This window comes from Cyprinus carpio, chromosome B23, assembly GCF_018340385.1.
Source record: "Cyprinus carpio isolate SPL01 chromosome B23, ASM1834038v1, whole genome shotgun sequence".
NCBI classification, from domain to species: domain Eukaryota; kingdom Metazoa; phylum Chordata; class Actinopteri; order Cypriniformes; family Cyprinidae; genus Cyprinus; species Cyprinus carpio.
This window is the reverse complement of record NC_056619.1, coordinates 9667819-9688123: the sequence shown is the minus strand read 5'-3', so window position 1 is coordinate 9688123 and position 20305 is coordinate 9667819. Positions and strand designations below refer to the sequence as shown.

The window sequence follows — 20305 nt, the reverse complement described above, 5'->3', positions numbered from 1 at the left end:
ACCATCTTTATTCCAAAGGGGAATAAAGAGATGAGTAATTTTCTCCACAACAGATGCATATACTTAAACACATTTACGCTTAAATTAAAAGAATGTGCTCAGTTTAAGACTCGATAAAATGACTTGACGAGTGCAGATTGAAAAGTTAAAAATAAATCACAAAAATAATTGCATGAATAATTTTAATGACAGCTGGTTTATTTAGTCTGTTGTACAAAAACAAAAAATCTATGCTAATTACTTTTGTCATAACATTTTAGATAACATATGAACAGTTATAGCAGGCTGATTAATTATCAGCTAATGTTAGTTTGTGAATTGTGAAAAGCAGCAATAATCTATGTAGTTCGCAAACAGATATAAAAAAGGACAAGAAATTTTCAGCACTTTTATTTTTAAAATGTTTCTATTTACACAAAATCTTCTCATGTGTTTAATTCAGGTGAGGAAAGGTACAGAATTCAAGCTCAAGTTGGCAGAGACATTCAACATTTCCTACACGAGGATAGAAAGAGTACAAATTGTGTATTTATTTACAGTATATTTGATTTCAAGTTAAAACATTTAGAAAGGTTTCTCAATGTCCATCTGTCATCATCTTTTTTCATTCGAAAGAGATTTCAAATGGAAACAGAAAAGAAATATACACGCATTCTCTTTATAATAATTTAGAAAACAATATTGACAAGAATAAGCAACAAGGTGTTGTATATATTGCTAGGCATTAAAACAGGGTGTTGTGATGACACAGACCAATATTGTGAACAGGAAGGCCAATCAGAGAGTTGCTCCCACGAAAACAACATCTTTAAATCTAAATCCACCAACCACATGACCTTTTAAACTTCTGTCACTGGTTTAAGAATTGCTATAAAACTGTGTGTAATTGGTAGCATTTACATTCTTCTGCTAAATTTTGGGAAATTTTCAAACCATCAGTAGGGTTTGATGTAAGACTTTAGCATTATGGGAGCGCTCAAATGAAAAGCTCCTGAACTAAGGTCATTCCCCCTGTTTTTTTCAGAGATCATGTGACAAAAAAAGAAGCATGAATACCAAGACTAAACGGGTTAAGGGGCACTTGAAGGGATGGTACACCGTTTGTCTGATATGTATAAGTGGGCAAAGCTACATCATTAGACTCAACTCAGGAAACATTCAAACAAGTTAAAATGGCTTATAAAGAAGGGTTGGACTGATTATATTAGCAGATTACACTCTTAGATGTCCTCAAACTGTATTTTGGCTTCTGTAATAAATTACAATATACACTCGAGATTGAATTTGCATTTCATTTAACTTTATGAATACAGACTTTGTCTCTTTTTTGCCTTTTTTAAAAAAACAGAGGGGTTCAGTAGCTAACAGCAGTCTTCTGAGAACATCTGTTGTATCACTGCCATCATTAGATGGTTCCTCATAAACCTACTCCTAACAGATATCTTGTTGCTTTAATTTTTTTAAAAAGGCACTCTAGTGACCTTCCAGATGAAACATGAATGGGTTAAACATAATGTAAGATACAGTTTTGATTTAAGAGGTAGCTGTGGGACATATGGCAAGGCTGTGACAGATAAAGAGGAGACATTGTCTAGGAAATAATAGGCTAGGTTTATAATATCTGACTGTTTTTTTGTTTGTTTGTTTGTTTGTTTGTTTATTTTTTCGCCAGACATTGAGAAATTGATATTCTAAAACTTTACTAATGCCCGATTTATAAGATGAATCACCAATTCCTTATGGCTCGAGAAATGCATACAAAAATGTTTCCTCTAATGTACTGTCATCAAATCTAAAATAAGCACCAGCGAAAAAGACTAAACTTTCTGCAGCACCACTCCAACTGGAGATTGGAGAAAACACATTACAAACATACTTGATGCAGGAGCAGATACAGGGAGGCACATACTCGTATTACGGTAACTGCATAGCTACATGAATAGTCAGATTATGGATTATATTTTGGGATTATCTGATAAAATCGTACTAATCTCAAAATCTCACTATGGCCAATTAATTATCATTCAGTGTTTCAGTCTTAAACATATCTCTGTTTATATATGTAATATCTGCATAACTGGTATATTGTGAGGCTTTCAAATGTGTTCTGGAAAATAGGATTATGGGGTTTAGTCAGGGTAGACGACATTCAATTTGGCATGAATGAGGCTGTAAGAGATTGACATACTGCTGCAAATGCCGCAATAGGGCATATAGGGTGTCCCATTTACCATTTTAGGTTTCAAAAGGGTGCTTACGAGCTCCCCTTTAGGCCAATAAGCATCTTTTATGTCCACTTTTGCTGAGCTTGCACTGATATAAACTATACAGGTACTACCTGACAGTCTATGCAGCATTATTTAACCAATACTATGCCTTAAAGGTTGACCACAAGCATTATATTTAGAACAAGGTCTCAGTTCAATAGGTTTTCTACAGTCACAGCTAATTTTCCCAACTCAAGTTGTGCAGAGTTTTTCTCATGTTCTCATGTTTTTCATTCCCATCAAATGAAAATTGGCGCCTACCCTGACTGAAGGTCCACTAGGTTTATTTCAGCATAATGATAGAGGATGAAGAGGTAGACACACAGAAAATAAAGAGGAGGATTGCAGAAGATGCACCTGGCAACATGTCTTCTGTAGAACTACAGGGTAAGAATAAAAATGACAATTACACTTTAAAATTCATGAGGACATCCTAGCCAGGGAATGGAGATTTACGTGTTAATGTAAATGTTCAAACACTTTAAACACAGTACTAAGTACCAAAGCAAACTGCTATCCTCCTACTCTACAGCTACCAACGTGCTCTTCGTAGACATCTTCAGACAGCATAATAAGAATATTACGTTTTAAAAAGGACTGATCCATAATGCAATATGATCAATCATATCATCCAGTCCTTTTTTAGAGAAATCCAGGGGTAGATTCAGAGTTTCATATTTTGGCTGGTTTGAAAATGGAACATGGTCCCAAGTAGTTGCAGAGTCTATATAGTGGATGAAACAAGCTAGTTTGATGATTGTGTTTAGAGAACATAAACTTAATACCAAATTGAGACCACACTTAATTTGGGTGATAACACCTTTCTTAAACACTGAAGGGAAAAGTGGTCCATTGTAGACTCAAAAAGTTGTGAATTTGTAGAATCCATCAAGGGCTGGTTACAGGACAATTTTACAGCTACTCCAAGCAATGCTGTTTGTAGTCAAAAGTAAGGGCCACTGGGCAGTTGTCAAAAAAACATCATGATCTTACGGAAGGCCATGTTGAGGTTCTTGGTTTGTGTAGTTCAGTTGCATGCTTTATGTTCCCTTTATATTTACATGACTTCATTAAGATCTGGTGTTAACTTGGTTTGGATTACTCAAGTTCTTAAACGGGGATTGAAATGGCTGGCTAAGCTGTCCTGGTGGCTGGACGAAGAACAGAGGAATGGCAGAGTTTAAGAAGAGGTCTGACTGGATGACTGTAGAATGGTGGACTTTAAAGGCATGTCTGGCTGGTTTACGCTGGAATGATGGACTTACAATGTGGAATCTGGCTGGTTGACAGTGAAATGGTGGACCTAAAGGAGAGGTCAACTCTTTCCCCTTCCTTGGCATTAAAGTGTGCTGGTTAAACTGAGATCTGGTTTGGAAACTCCAGATGCAGGAATTCTTCAAGGTCCCATTGTTGTAATCCTGAAGACTTTTATTGAAGGTATGAAGTATGTATTTGTTTGTTTAAGGGTGTGTCTGTGTGTATTGGCGTGTGTGGCAGTGTGTGTGGGGTGGGTGTTGACAGTTGTCTTCTTTGTGTACTTTTTGGGTGTCACAAAAGGTCACCCTCATTCTCATTCAATACTGGTATCGAATCGCTCCTCAGTTCCCATGGGTAACTCTTGCACTCGATGTTTGCACTGGCCATGGGTATGTCGTGTGGTGGAGCGGGAGTGGCGGGCAAAACAGGAAGTGGCAGTTTGTGAGCTGCAGTCACAAACTGAATCCTGCAAAGAAAAAAGATTTGAAAGATTTTAAGATATTTGCTTGATTCAGGGTTTATGCTTTCGAGGAAGAGGGGAGTTTGTATAAAACAGGGCTGGGCAATTTCAGTCCTGGAGGGCCACTGTCCTGCAGAGTTTATCTCCAACCCTAATCAAACACACCTTAAGTTGCCCAGCCCTGGTATAACACAATCAGAGGTTCATGGTTAAATGCAATCAACCAGATCGACAGTGGTGACACTAGAACTTGTATTAGACTGTCTCACCTCCAGGGTACTAGAGCTTGAGCTCATTGCATCCTTTCCAGTGGCTACAAACTCGTTTCTTTGTGTTTTCATAAACCTCTTATTGACGATCTTCGTGATGTTGTCTGTGCCAATCAATGCTCCAGGTAGGCATTCAGGCTTTGGTTCCTCCATGGTATCTGCTGGCGCAGTCCTGCCGCATACATTGTGGATAAACTCCTGGACCATGCCGTACTTCTGAGCTCCCGCTTCTCCCAGTCCAATACCTATGCTAGGACAGGAGGGTTTCCCAGCAGCTTGTCTTCCCGGGCATGGATCTGCTTTCCATAATGATTCAACACTTCCGGAGTGTTCCACCACACTGAATAGACTGGTTAAGCCATCATTGAGGCCACTAAGCACTGGGCTGTCTCGGGTTGTGGTGGAACGTGCCCAGGCCGAACCGCTCTGAGATCCACTACGGTTATGAAGATTCCATATACTGCGATCCCTTGAAGATGTTGAGGATGTCTCCAGTTTGGAGGAGGAAGTGGAGACCCTGCGGGTAAGCTTAGGTGAGCCATATTTCGGTGAGCAACATGGTCTATCTATGCGACTGTGGACTTTCTCTAGAGATGAAGAAATCTGTCGGGAGCGTGCAGATGAAAGTGAGGTGGATGGACGAGGAGACCATGCTTTCCCTTGAAGGCCTCTAGCTGTTGGGATGGGTCCATCGGTTTGTAGGCCAATGCTGACAAACTGTGCTGTTTGTGTTCCTGTACTTGAAACACCAACTGTCTGGCTCCCTGTATCTTTGCTGCACTTCCTCTCCAGAGAACTGGAGCGAATGGCCTGTCGCACACAGTTGGTCATCTCTTTCATGTCATCACTAAGGTTGCCTGAAATTTCCAGTCCGTGGAATGGTGCAGAACCTCCCGTCCGTCCCTCAAGCAGGTCTCTATGTTGCTGTGAAAGTGAGCTCAACCACTGCTCATAAGTGGATGAGGAAGTGGTCAACAAAGGTGCAGATGCAGCAGTCTGACCTGATGGATCTATCATGGCTGCGTCTCTAGATGATGGTCCTTGCTGAGGATCCTGCTGGGCCTTTTCTTTGACTGGCCTCCTCTCCATTCTCCTCACAGTTGGAGGGCTGTAATATATGCGAATACCCGTCTTATCTGGAGCAGTGTAACTTCTCTGGATGTACTCCTTGCTCAACTCCAGTCCAGGGAAGCTGCTGTTAGAGTTGGTGCTTGGGCAGTCCCATGTCTTAAACTGGTCACCTTTCTCTAGCATTGCAGAATCATTGGTCAGGTACTTCCAATTCTTCTTATTGAGATCACTTAAGTCGGTACGAGCCAGAATGGAGGCAGGAGCAGTAGTTTGATGCTGTGGAACATTGCACTCTGACACTCCGCTGACCTTGTGACCAGAAAGGAACAGACTAGTGTCCAGCAGACACTTAAATTCAGAGAGGCCAGAAATTGATTTGGTCCTGTAATGAGAATGGGGATTATTATAAAACAGTCACGTCTGATAAAACAAGGCACAGTTAAGACCTTAATCAAGTGAGTTTACCTTTGCAGTCCTGAACCACTGGTGGCTGCATCTGCTGAGATTTCCTTTTCAGATGTTTTATCATGCAGAGACTGAAAAGGAAATGATCTATTTTAGTGAAGTTTTACAGAGCAGCATGCCATGGTCATCCCCCCGCACAGTACTCACATTCATGTGGTATTACTGAGTCAGCCAATATTCTCTTTAGGAAATGAGATCATTCAAAACAGCTAGTTTCCTCTGCAGGGGTAATGATAATTGTATGTTTCACCACGTCTATGTAAATGACCCAAATTCTCTCAATGAGACATGGTATTAGACCTTTCTCATTCAGGATGTCATATGAAACAGAGAAATTAGAGCACTGAGCTGGACTGTCACAAAAAGAAAGACATAAGAGAAAGAAGGGGAAAAACTATATAGTCTCATCTCTTTTTCCTGCCTCATTACTTACAGTGTGGTAAGTACAGACACACTGACCACATTGTCTCAGGCTACTTTCCAATTGTACTATGCACACTGTGCACAGCCACATGGATATGCAAAACCATCAGTTTCTAGATAAATGATGGAACATGCAGAGAGCCTGTCGGCAGGCGCTCTGCGGAAATGTTTAGAGATACTGTCATATCCGTCCATTATGTGAGGTGAGCCCTAAGTCAGTGAAGGAAATGTGGGGATAAACTGTGTAAAATATGTCATGACGACACCCTCAGAGACCCAAATAAAACAACAGATTAAAAGGACTCATAAAAACATGAAAGCAAGGGAACAAGATTTGTTAATACACAACAAAGTTTCCAAGCCATTTAACCCTTAGGGGTTGACAAACGCAGATATGCGTTTTGAGGCATAATCTCCTGATAAGGCCAAAAATAACTTAAATTCCACTTTCAGTTTTGATCGTACAGATAAGAGCTATACATCAATCGAATCTGTAAAGGGTCTAATTTTATTTGTATACACACATAATAACAATAACAAAACTTTGTGCATTTATAATTTAAAGAAAACAAACAGGTTGCGCTGTCTGCAGCCTTAGTCTGTGGTGATCTTCATTTAGAAACGCGTCATTAAAATGAACTGTAACTCAGCAAATACTCAACACAGAGAAATGAGAGTGATATCTATAGAAAGCTTGACATGTCTCATCTTGTCTTATCGAAAACAAATATTCTGTGGTAAAGTAATCCATATGAAAACAACGTGATGTCCAGTCTTTCACGTCTCCCTTCATTATATCTAATGCGACCATGCACACGCGCTGAGCATGCTATTGAGATTATAATGGTCCACGTGAAGCATGTGGCATGTAAACGCCCCCATAACAGCAAACAAAGCAGCAAGTTTTTTACATGTTACTTGTCGCTTCGCGCTGAGAGGAATAAGACTGAATTCACAGAAAAGACTTGCTGTGACAAATAAGAAAGAATTCACCTCAAGAAGCATTAGATTATCTTTGGATTATTGATGCAGCGGTTTGACCCAGCAGAGATTATAAACATGAGTAAGTCTTTTTTTTTTATTATCCTAACTGTATGTTTTCACATAACCTGTACACATTTTACTAGTTAGACTTTTTTCAAACTATGATTCCTGACTAAATGTATTATCAAGTGAAACATTATAAAGTTTCACTCACAGCATCTAAATGTCTCACCATGCCAGGATGTTTTTTTTTATGCTCTATAACATAAACAGCAATACGATATAAAAAAAAATAAATATGAGTTATAATGTTACTAGCCTAATGTCATTAAGAATGGCATCATAACTCCAGTTTTACTCCAAGTATAACAATACTCATTATACCATTTAAAAGCTTGGAGTCAGTATATATAGAAAATGAAACTTTTATTTAGCACACAAGTGATGATAAAGACATTTATCATGTTACAAACAATGCTGTTCTTCTGAACTTTCTATTCATAAAAAAAACGGAAACAATCTCCTCTGCTCTTTTCAACATAATAATAATAATAATAATAATAATAATAATAATAATAATAATAATATATATTATATATAATAATAATTTTTTTTTTTTTTTTTGAGCAGCAAATCAAAATAATTTTAATGATTTCTGAAAGATCATGTGACTGGAGTAATGAAGCTAAAAGTCAACTTTGATTGTTCCTAATAAACTGTTTAACTACTCGCAAGTGAATCTCAAGTTATTTTGTGTGATAACTAAATATATTCTAAATACACTAAAAAAACAAATATACAAAATTTATTTTGTCCTCAGATTCCTTCTTTTAACTCTTCCCTCTCAGTCACACACCTGACTGAAATGCTCATTATGCAGCTCATTATGCGGGCCTTTGTCTTCTCAGGTGTGAATCACAGCATTATGCATGATAATTTTAGTTTTTCACTAACCACGCAAAAACGTTGCTTTCTCAAAAACACAATCATGTACATACATGCTGCTCACATATTATTGTAGCCTAGTTTGTGCTGATTACAGTGATATTAGACTTTAGCCATTTATATGTTTATAAGCAACTGAAAAAAAACACAAATATCAAGGCATGTCAAAACTTCTTCAGGCCCCCAAAACACCCTTGGGCCCCAGAGGGTTAATGCACTTGAAACTTGACCATAAAAATTCTGTTCACTGTTCGGTCATTTCCTCAACCTCATGTTGTTCCAAACCCATATGACTTTATTATGTGATGAATAGGGATGGGTACCGAGAACTGGAATTTTTTTGTACCGGTACGTAATTGGGTTGATACCGGAATACCATTATCGATACTTGCGTTGTTTTATCTCTGTATGCTTCAATGTTAATGGCAAATTAGAAGCTGCTGCTTGTCATTTCCCTTCACTGAATGATGTGGCCGACGTTTGCTCGATGTGCGTGTGATATCCATGGTACATGTGCTGTGTGTGTTTGTGTGCAATCTGTCATCGCGGCAAGAGTGAAACGTTCAAATGTCTGAGCTCACATTACAAAACTAAGCGACAACAGTGTCAGATGAAATGTATGCAGTTGAGTTATTGTGAACAAAGGAGGAAACACTAGTAATATAATGAAACATTTACTAACAAAACACAACATCTACCTCAAGCAATGCACTGTATTATGTCTCGCGGCTCCAGCTCCAACTGAAACTTGTGAGACACATTCACATCAACAGTACATTATTTCCACATGCTTTAATGCCTTGCTGGTCATTTGCGTGCTGTTCTAACGTGCTTATTCAGAGAGCATACTCCCGAAGCGACCGTACACTAAAAGGCTGGTCAAGCAGCACCTTATTACTTAGTTATCGTCTGATTGCGCTAATACTGTCAAAAACACACAAGATTTACATATAAACACAGTTAATGTCTAAAGTGAAAATAAACAGTTGAGAGAAAAACAGATGCGTGCAGCTCTTAAAGGGAACGTACTAAACATTCTGACACTTGTCATTAAAGGAACAGTTCACCCAAAAATTTAAATTCTGTCATTATTTCCTCAGTCATGTTGTATCAAACATGTATAAATTTTTATTTATTCTTGTGCTGAACATGAAAGAAGTAATTTTGAAGAATGTGGGTAACCCCACTGACTTTAATAGTAGCAAAAAAAAAACAAAAAAAAAAAAAACACAGCAACTGTTTAGTTTCCCACATTCTTCAATATAACTTTTTATGCTCAACAGAAGAAAGAAACTCATTCAGGTTTAAAACAACTTGAGAGAGAGTAAATGATGATACAATTTTCATTTTTGGGTGAACTATTAACTATGTTAATAAAAAAACTCAATTTTCACTTCATATTTTTTGCATCAAATATTATTGATAACAGTATTGATAAGTATTGGTATCGATAAGCAGTATCGTTATCGGTATTGATATTGATAAAATGTAAACGATACCCATCCCTAGTGGTGAACAACAAGAGAAATTCAGAAAAAAATTAGCTGCTTTAAAAAATAAACTTGAAACTTGAAAGACTTCTACAAAAAGAAATAAACAATAACAGATAGATAACAATTTAAATTTTTGAGTGAGCAAACCATTTAACCCCCATATGACATCTGACCTGTGTGCCTTTGCTCTGGGCTTCTCGTAAATGCTGTTCCCATTGACTTCTTTCCTGGTTGAAGTGCTCCAGAAGCTCTAGCCTCTCTCGGCTCCAGTTCTTCTCACTGATCTGCAGTTGTTTGGTGAGGTCCATCACAGCAGCATAAGAGTCCGCCAACAGGTGTTGATGCTCCTCCCGCTCCTTTTTTAGTGCCCCCTTGAGGTCTGGAGAATCCTTTTCACCCCCAGCCACAGATGCCTTCCCCATCTTACCCTCCAGCTGATGACAAATATAAAGTACAAAATGAGAGGGTGAGATAAAATGAGAACACTTGATGTCTGCAAAAGTGGAAGAGTAACCATAGAAACAGCCCCATTATACACAGTAAGCATTTACAGCTGCAGCAACCTGACATGACATTTTAGTTTTTTTGCCCTACACAATAGGTGTATATATTTAATACAATATAAATATATAAAAGTGCAATGAAAGAAATAGTCCAAAATGGAAATGTACTCATTCTCAGGCCATCCAACGTGTAGATGAATTAGTTTCTACATTGTAACGGATTGTGAGAAATTTAGCATTACATCACATGACTATAGTCCATCAATTATGGTTATGTGAAGCGAAAAGCTGCATGTTTGTAAGAAACAAATCCATCATTAAGGCATTTTAATGTGCGCTCCTGGCCATAATATGAATCCATAATCCATGTCCATCCCCTGCAGGCCTTGCACATCAAATCCACCAACATATTTGTTTAGAATGGTTTTTGCTTATAACCTGTTTTCACCAGAGAAAGCAATATTATGGATGCAGAACTCCTAGATAGAGGTATTTTAGCTAGAAACAACATGTTTTTATCAGCTGTTTGAACTCTCATTCTGACGGCACCCATTCACTGCAGAGAATCCACTGGTGAGCAAGTGTTGTAATGCTTCATTTCTCCAAATCTGTTCTGATGAACAAACAAACTCATCTACAACTTCCTCATGACCTGAGGGATTTTTGGCTGAAATATCCCTTTGAATATGCTTAAATTAATAAAAGCAATAATTATGTTTATTATTAAGAATAAAAAAAATAGAAAACAGTTCAACTAATAAACTGCAGTTAACAACTTGAATTGTACAGGCTCTATACATCATATTGGCTGTTTTACAGCTGCTTCAAACATGGCTCATCCAATTAGATTGTAATGATACTTGGTTTTATTTTGTATTACGTTTCCGGCAATAGTAATTATGAAGCCAGCCTACTCTTTATCCCCATCCTCATTTAAATTCCTTCTGCTCTCTCAGTTGGAGCTGCAAATCTACAGAACTCATTCATTTTTTAAGCGTACGCGAGTCAGGTTATTAAAACACACAGCCTGCTGGGAACTCATCAGACAATCAGTGACTAGCTTCTCACGCTGATAATGCCTAATGAGTTTTGCTTTGGATGGCAATGAGAGGTTAATGGGTTGATGTGGTTTATTAAACAGGGAGAAAGTTTTTTGTTCCAGATACCTCCTCATAAACCATAATGATTATAGGAAAGAAGAAGGATTCAGAAAGGCTTTTATTTCCATCAGAGTGTTGACGCGGCTTTGTGGATTGTGATTTATTTTAATCACTTTTGACTCACATTATAAATTAATAATAGGTGACAATGTGCAGCATCAACAGAGGACTTTATAGCATTATCCTAACAACATTACTGGTATCAATAACCTGTCTTGTTAATGCAGTGATAAATCATTTTCTGTGACAGGTTGTTATTAGTGACACAGAGGTTACAGCTAATACTAGAGCGTCAAATCCCACCTGTCCCATTCCTTGTATTATCACATGGCTTATTCTCTGAACCACATTCTTAGAAAAACAAAGGAAGTGCAGATAAAAAGGAGGAGTGGCATGGAGAAAGGGAGCCCTGTAATATCGACCTATCAGAGCAGTAATGGTGAAAGCGGCAGTCTAGGGTCATTAGGATCTCTGGAGAGCATAGGGCTATTGCTTTTGGTGCAATCTATGGTCTGTGTGCTTATTTTTTCTGCTGTAACCTTTACAACAATAAAGGGAGGAGAGTGAGTATTTTAGCTAATCTAAACACAACTGATTGCATGGCCTTGCTCTTTACACACTAATTAAGGCATCAACGGAGTAAACACACTTGACATTAACAAATATAGTCTAATGTAGTGCACCGCTGTATAATGAGTACAATGGCATGCTTGTCTTATAATCTTGCTTGTCTTATATTGCCATATTACCTGCTCTTTAGACACTTTCATTGCTATCAGCCACTGAAACCCATATTGGACAAGTGCCCCAGTGTTTACACTTTATTGGGAAATCATACTGCGACTGGCTTACTTACAGTTGTTTCTGTACATTAAACTGGTATTTCAACTGTAAAGATGGCACACCAACTAAAGTTTATTCAATACTCAATTGAAATAACCTGATTTTTGTAATAACCTGACAGATTTGACACATATTGAATTAAAGCTGCAAGCAGCGATGAAAGAGCCCTCGCACCCAAGCTCACCGCCACCAGGTGGCTTTAGGAAAACAGCTAACGGTGGGCATTGCATTTAAAGTGATAAATATAGGAGAAGTATGTCAAAGTCATTTATATGTGCCAAACTTCATACTGCCAGCTGATGGCGCTATGACTATGACTGAATGTTGCCATGTAGCTGTCTTCAGACCAGGACTTTTAACAAATCTGTGAAATTTGATGCAGATTGAACATGGTATGTTTGGAACATGGTAAATGTGATGTTGCCAACAGGTGGCGCTATAAATTATAACTGAATTTTGGCATGTAAATGTTTCAGGCCAGGACTCTTACCAAACATGATCAAAATTTGCTGTCAAAATTAACACTGGTGCTGCGCACCGATCAAAAAAGACACCAAAGTAGTTGCGAGAGCGATTCGAAACCATAAGAAGCCGTCTGTTCTGCTCTCTATAGCTCTCATGAATGTCACACAATGATCGACCTGCACAGTGAAAACAGCCAAAACCTGGATATTTTAGGCAATATTAAAATCCTGGCCGGGACGAGTCCCGTATGAATGGCGCATATGGCCACCCTTCTTAAATAAATGTAACATAGTTACTTTTGTTTACAAGCGGTTTTATTGGGGTCTTTCTGTGCTTGAAACACAAAGTAATTACATGAGCCATGATACATTTTGGTAAGTTGTACTGTTTGTTTGTTTTTTTTCAACAAAAATTCTGATGTTCATTTATGTTTATTTTGTGCTATAACTAGTAGTAAAGAGCAAGAGATGATCAGTTCACATCCCACTTAGATTCAACAATCTGTCAAATCACATTAAAGAGCATCAAAATGGCATTTATTATTTGAATTTTGTTATTATTCTCAGAATTTGTAAGCTGAGATTGTTTTATATCAAAAGTAATAAACCACAATGATTATTATGATTATTAGATTGTATGCACTATTCAAATAATGTTCAGTGAAGTTTTGTTCATGCATCAACTGATATTGTTTACCTTTTGTAGCATATTTCATGCACAAAATAGACACTTACACCGTGTCCTAACTAAACGCGATGCCACGATGCAATAAAAGATATCTTTTCCATGTTAATTAGAGGTTCTGACCTAACAAGCCGCGACGGCAACACACAAAATTTCTATTTTAGAAACGGTTTCTATTTCCACGACGTTGTGGCTGGAACAACAATATACATACTAATGAGAGTTATAATCTCAGGTACAGATTAAGTGCTTTATTCAATGTCAAAAGTTTGACTATCATATTGCGTGATGTTATAGCCAAAAACAGACAGTTTACCTCAGATCTTGAAAATAAATTAAAGCAAAGATGTACATTAAAACTGAACTCACTGCAAACCAACGAGTGTATTCCATAACAAAGATGGTATCAGTCCCTCAGTATGTACTTTTAATAATGTTAAAAAGGTTTATTCCATATTTGTTTCTCATCTGTAGCCCTCTGTTTATCAGACTGATGCACAAACAGTGTCTAAGTCCTCTTCCTCCCCCAGCTCATTAATTACGCCATTTAAGTAGACTGTAGTCATGAATGCATCTCAGAGCAAAGATATTAAACTCATCTTTCACCATCATGCCCAGAAACAAGCCTGTAAGCACACACACTTCCTCTCGCCTCCCAGTGAAATGCCACATTGCAGCTGACACAGTGCAGATGGCTCACACAGCTCTCTCCACAGAATACTGGTGCATGTCCTAACCAACACCAGATCAAATAACAAAATTACAGGCTACATCCAGCATCCTTTCAGCCTGTGTGACAGCAAACTGATCGCAATATATGTATCTGGCTTCAAAAGCTCTTCTCCAGAGGTTTCCAGAATGAATCTCCCATGAGGAATTACTGTAATAATCTGTGTATGTTAAATCAATGAATATGGTCTTGAGTGCAGGAGTTAAATTACCCAGTGAGATCAATGTTAAAGTAATTACTTTACACCTAGGTACAGTCCAAAGTACCTATAAAATGATTCACCTCTATGGACTCTTTCTGATTTTATTGTGTTACAAGCTACAATGTATTTAACAGAGGATTTTCCCACTTGACAAAGTACTCTGTAATGAATCTACAATTTTTTTTAATTATTAAAAAATTTCTTCAGAAACAAATTTTGGCACTTGAATTATGGAAAAGACCTGTTATAAATTCAGGTATTATCACTCACCTGAGTGATAATGCTCTTGAGTTCCATCCGTTCGACTTCCCATGATGCTTTAGCACGGGCAAACTGCTGCGTTAACTCCTGTGAACTCTGACACTCCTCGCGCAGTTCAGCGCTCAGGTCCTGTAGCGCCACCTTCAGGTCCGACAGAGTACTGCCGAATCCACCAGTCTGTTGAGGACAACAGGAGACGGAAGATGTTTACATTAACATACCCATGAAGCCTTGACCATAATAAGATTCAAATGTAAAGCATGTTAGTATTGTGCAGAAGTAAGGTGTTATGCCAATCTCTGTTTTAACCCACCTGTGGGCAGCTTTTCTCTGCCAGGCTGTGCTCTTTGGGTGTAGGGTTGAGTGGCTGCTCCTCAGCAGCTGACATCTTGTTGTCTCCATAGTGGGAAGACAGGCCATCTTCCTCAAGCAGGATACGAAGATCTTTTACACTGTTAACCTGGAAAAACATATTGGACTTAAATAATATTTACAAAGTACATGTTTCAAAAATTTTGCTGTCGGTCACATTCTGTAATGTTTGTGAAAGAACTCTCTTTCGCATTTATTTGATTATAATACATTAAAAACGGTAATATTGTGAAATATTATTACAATTTAAAATTCATTAGTCTAAAAACAGCTTATACTGAAGCCAATCTGCCAAAACGACAGCTTTTGGAATGTTCTACTGTATGATGTAATAGTGTGGATAAGCACCGCCTCCACAGAAGAAGATCAACACCTCAACATCTCTGCCTATTTAGCCCCTCCCACCGATTCGCACATGTAGTGTTTAGGAGAGAGGCAAACACGCTGGTCTAAATATAAACCAAACGATAAAGATGGCTCTGAAGATAACAAGATGCTGGGCAGTGCCAAGCTGTGGAAAAAACAGTCTTTGCTAAAAGACGACGCTGTTCCGACTATATTAGATCCGACAGTAGTGTCGCAACACACAAGTGAACACATTATGTGGTCGCTATTGCTTTGTCTCTTCTTACAGAATGCTTTATATGTATTGAGTTTTTTATTAGTTTTTGACCTAAATCACAGTAGAATCCACCTGTGAGGAATGTACACTGTCAAATATACACAACGTTAGCCAGTGGCTGTTCTACATTGAATTACACCCTGGGCAAGACACCCTTTGAATTAAGGTTTTTTTTTTTTTCATGTCATCACATTGTTTAGAGCATAAAGAAATGGTAAAAAAAAAAAAAAAAAAAAAAAAAAATGCTTTATATGCAATATGTTATGCTATGTCCTCTGTAGTGGACACTAGGACTCAGTTGTTTAAAAAATAAAATGACATGAAATTATATGTATAGGCAAAAACAATGGGATTTTTTTTCAATCACCTTTAACTTTTTGGGTTGCAGAATTTTTTTTAACCAAAATTTGTATAAAGATGATTCTTAACTATGTTATGAAAGATATAATGGAATGAATTGATACACCATTTTGCTTTATGCAATATATGGGTAAAATGGCCATAAATTAATATTCCCATTCAATGCAATATATCTATACACTGTATCTAATTTGCATATTAATGTGTCTTGGAGCAACATGTAATGAAAAAAGAAGTGTAACAATTGGGAACATTTTAATAATAATATTTAATATTTCATAGGAATATTGATGTATAATTTATTTCCATATTCACTTGTTGTGTCTCCCAAAATGCCTGATAAACATGATTTAAGTCCTGATGTCCTCTACAGTGGACATGTATGAAATCAATGCCCTGTTCTGTAACAGAAACCCCATAATGTTTTGACATAACATCTGAGATGTTGGTTTATGAAATAGGCCTACAATTTGAAAAGTAGTAATTACACAGATTTGAAAATTCCGTTGGCTAATTACAGGGCCTAACGTTAACCTAACCAACGGAAATAAATAATAACTGAACTTGTAACAGTTTTGTTGCAAAGCACAATATTATTGTGAAACTGTCCCCCGTGCCGCACCCTGCTCCCCTTTCCCCTTCTCACACAGCTTCTGTGCACGGCACCTTCCCAGCAAGCAGGGGCGCCAATTAGCCAAATCCCCAAACAGTGAAATGATAGATAATAGAAAACCGCTTCGTGGCGCAGAGGATTTTTTTATTTTTTTTAACTGCTCATGCCCCCCCATGTATCATGAAAAAATGCCGCCCCGGACGGCTGCCCAGTTCGCCCATGCCAAAAACTGCCACTGACGTTAGCCAATCATAGCAGTGGGTGTTTACTTCCGAGTCTACAATCCTCCACGCCTATTCAAACAGAGCATTCATAAGAGAGATTAAAAAACAACACAAAAAATAGCCTAACACCTAAAAAATAATATTTTTTTTGATGTAAAAATCTTGAAAACATAAGTGAAAAAAAGGTCAAATTTCTGCATCATTACTCCAGTCTTCAGTGTCACATGATCCTTCATAAATCATTATAATAGGGTGATTTAGTGCTCAGGAAAAAAATCTTATTATTAATATCAATGTTGAAAATAGTTCTAATATTCAGTATTTCTGTGATTAATTTTTCTTTTAAGTAGAAAGTTTAAAATAACGTCATTTAATTGAAAGTTGTAATAGAAATCTGTTGTAACATTATAAATGACTTTACTGTCATTTTTTATCAATTTTATTCACTAACCACCCACAATCCAGTTTAATTAGGCTCCAAATGTGAATGAATTGTGCCATGCAGACTTATGAATATGTTTGCACCACTTGCATATTTGCATAATTCCCTCAGAGAATCAGGTGATAAACCAATGCAAACAGTATGTGCAAACAAACCCGCGTTCAGCATGCACCATTCATTCCTAGTGAATTCACCAAATAAAAAAGGCTCCATACCTCTAGGATATCCTTGCTCTCTGTGTCTAGTTTCTTGCCGAGTCTCCACTGTTTGAGGAGCCAGCGCAGCTTGAGGCTGATGATGAGCAGGCTCTCTTTGAGCTGCTGTGACTCCTGCACCAGCAGGTTTCTCTCCTGACTCCACAGCTTTTGCTGCAGACGCGTCTGCAGGCTCAGACTCTGCAGCTGGAAGTCACAGCGGAGGAGAACCTTCTGATGCTCTTCCTGAAGCTAGAGAGAAAGAACAAGAGAGACATTAAAATTGTCTGGAACCAATCAGATTTTAAGGTTAGGGTTTCGCTTTATCAAGTGTTCAATGTTTCAGAAAGATCTAAATTAGCACAGCATGTACAGAATTAACGTGTTTGCACCTGAGAGAGTTTATGTGTGACGTTGTTGCGCGCCTGTCTCTCCTGTGACAGTGCTTCCTGTGCTCCCTGAGCTTTCTCTCTCGCCTCAGACAACAGAGCGTGCAGCTCGCCAACCTGCTCTGTCAGCTGGAGAACAACATGAAAACAGAGAGAAGGAAAGAGAATGCAAGTAATTGGTTAATGCTGTAGCTGCACAGTATTTGTAATGCAAATAAACTGGAACAAACTGCAAAACTTGCTGCTTTGTAAATGTCAAATGTTTCTGTGCTACAATGGCAAAATAATAACCACATCGTCTGATCATGGCATTAAGTTTGCAGAGGACACGGTCTGTATTATTTGTTTTTCTGTAAGACACAACCTAGTCCTAGAATAGTCGATTGTTTGGTCAACCAGATTTTTTCTTAGATTTTGTTTTGAATAGTAGTTGATAGTAGGTGCTTTAAATGGGATGAAGTTAAAGCACCACTGCTAAAAATAAGTCAGCAACAAGCATACACTTGCAGATTAACTTGTTTCTTGGGACCCCTGTGTTTAATCAAGTTAAGTTAAAAATAAATCGAACTTGTTTCTTGAGACCCCTGCGTTCAACTTAAAAATTTATATTAAGCCCTCTAAGAAACATTTCATATCAGGCTACAGTGGAAAAAAAAAACAAACAAAAAAAAAAAAACCCCTAAATATACATGACTTCTATATTTATGAACCCACCCTGAATTTCAAAACATGAGATGAGAGCTTGATCACAAGATCACAGTTGTCTCTTTTTCTTTGTGAAAATCACATTTGCTAGTAAGTGGAAATGGTGGATGATAAATTGTTTGGGTGGAAACTGTTGATGGCTGGAGGTTTCGCTGGAATGCTGCAAGGGCGTTTGGCACAGTGTTTGGGACACCAACTCACATAATGTGTTCTTTCATGATTTAAAGCTCGGCATAATGGACTATTTTTAATCATGATGTCAAAACTTTAAACTGTCTTCAATTTAAATACTGCATATTTCTCAGGAGTTTTTTTATGACATCTTGTGCAAATCTAACAGATCACTGGCCTTCCAAATTTACTGGAGAAAATAAAGAAGTAGGCCTTAGTCTGTACAGACACATCAGTTGTGTAATGTAAGAGCGTAGTGGGGTTAGGGCAAAACTAAACCATGTTGGCAGTGAGAACTATATTTGCTCATATCTCTGCATGGGTGAAGCGGCCTTGTTTTGATTATGAACTCATGGGTATTTTTATATTTTAACCACATATATATTCTTCAGAGTTTATGAATGTCCCATTTAATAGAATTTGCTGTCATTACCTAAACCCTAATTTCCCAATTCCCTATGAAAATTCAGATTTGAGTCTTCATTGTAGCTTCTGAGCTTTGGAAATTTACCAGTTATCAACTGAGAGAACTGAGAGCACCAGTAGTTCTATGGATTAAATGCATTCTGGGATTGCCTTATGTATGAAGGATGAGCAACATGCTGCCTCAGATTTTGTCCGAAAGAGAAAGCTTACAAACTGTCTAGGCAAACAATGGGATTTGGAACACAGCCATTGTGTGTTCAATTGTAAGACACTAGCAGAAGTGAAATGTTTTTGTGCGTGCATGTTTTAATATCTTACCAGATGAGAGTTTGTTTCCTTTAAGTCAGATTCCTCGTCTTTGTTGCTGTCTTTGTGGCTGTTGCTCTCCTCCTCTGCCTTGCACGAGTGAACTTTGACCTCACAGTCTGGCTGGTCTCTAGAGTCAGGCTGTTGCATGCATGCATGGGCAAGTTAATGAAGGAAAACAAAAAACAACAATAAAAGACGAGCATGATAGAAGACAGACGAGATCAAGAGGAATATGATGGAGGAATCAAAAAAAGGTGATGTGTAATATGGGTATATAAAACATTTGGAGGGATGTAAGGACAGAATAGACATATTTAAACAAAAATGACAAATGAAACATGGGGGGGGGGGCATAAAGATACCCATAAAGCACCAGCAAATAAAAACTCACAAGACAATGAAAAGTATGTATAGGAAAAACAGTTTGGTCATTGTGGTATAAGACAAAATGCCAAAAAGAAACAAAACAACAAGAAGTGAAAGCACCATCTTTGGTTTGAGGAGGAGGAAACAGGAAATGGGGTAGCAGGAAACAAAGGAATCATAAAGAGAGGGAGAAGAAAAAGAAAAACAAAGGAAGAAATGTTGCAGTGACCACAGGTCATGGTGCCCATGCAGTGAGGAAAAAGAGAGAGAGAAGGAGGAAGGGAAGAGTCTGGATTGGATCTCAAGAGTTGGGCCTCTAATGGAGCCTAAATTAATGCCTGTTAGATTAAACCTCAAATGTGTCAGAAAATGACAAATCTTTCAGTGTTTTTCTGTCTAATACAACAGTGTTGTATTGGACCAAAAAAAAAAAAAAGTCATTTTCTAAAAAAAAAAAAAAAAAAAAAAAAAAAACTGCATTATATACTTTTAACCACAAATGCTTGTCGTGCCTTAGCTCTGCGATGCACGTCGGTGACCTCACGCATTATGTAATAACTTTGCAAAGGTCACACGTGGTTAGTTCTTTGTCTGTGTACTCCTGTTCAAAAAGGTAGGGAAAGGTAAAAA

General features: G+C 37.8%; 1 protein-coding gene across 1 annotated transcript in view; it reads right to left on the bottom strand.

Annotated features, from left to right (window-relative positions):
- Positions 1–375: 375 nt before the first annotated feature.
- soga1 (suppressor of glucose, autophagy associated 1) overlaps positions 376–20305 on the bottom strand; it is a 52587-nt gene continuing 32657 nt past the window's right edge. Inside the window, exons 6-14 of the mRNA XM_042751237.1 lie at positions 19319–19447; positions 17702–17827; positions 17331–17561; positions 14796–14942; positions 14492–14659; positions 9808–10068; positions 5790–5860; positions 4254–5706; positions 376–3990 (exon numbers count right to left, since the gene is read on the bottom strand). Coding sequence (XP_042607171.1) covers positions 3838–3990; positions 4254–5706; positions 5790–5860; positions 9808–10068; positions 14492–14659; positions 14796–14942; positions 17331–17561; positions 17702–17827; positions 19319–19447 — 2739 coding nt within the window. The 3' untranslated portion in view covers positions 376–3837. The remainder of the gene's footprint in view (positions 3991–4253; positions 5707–5789; positions 5861–9807; positions 10069–14491; positions 14660–14795; positions 14943–17330; positions 17562–17701; positions 17828–19318; positions 19448–20305) is intronic.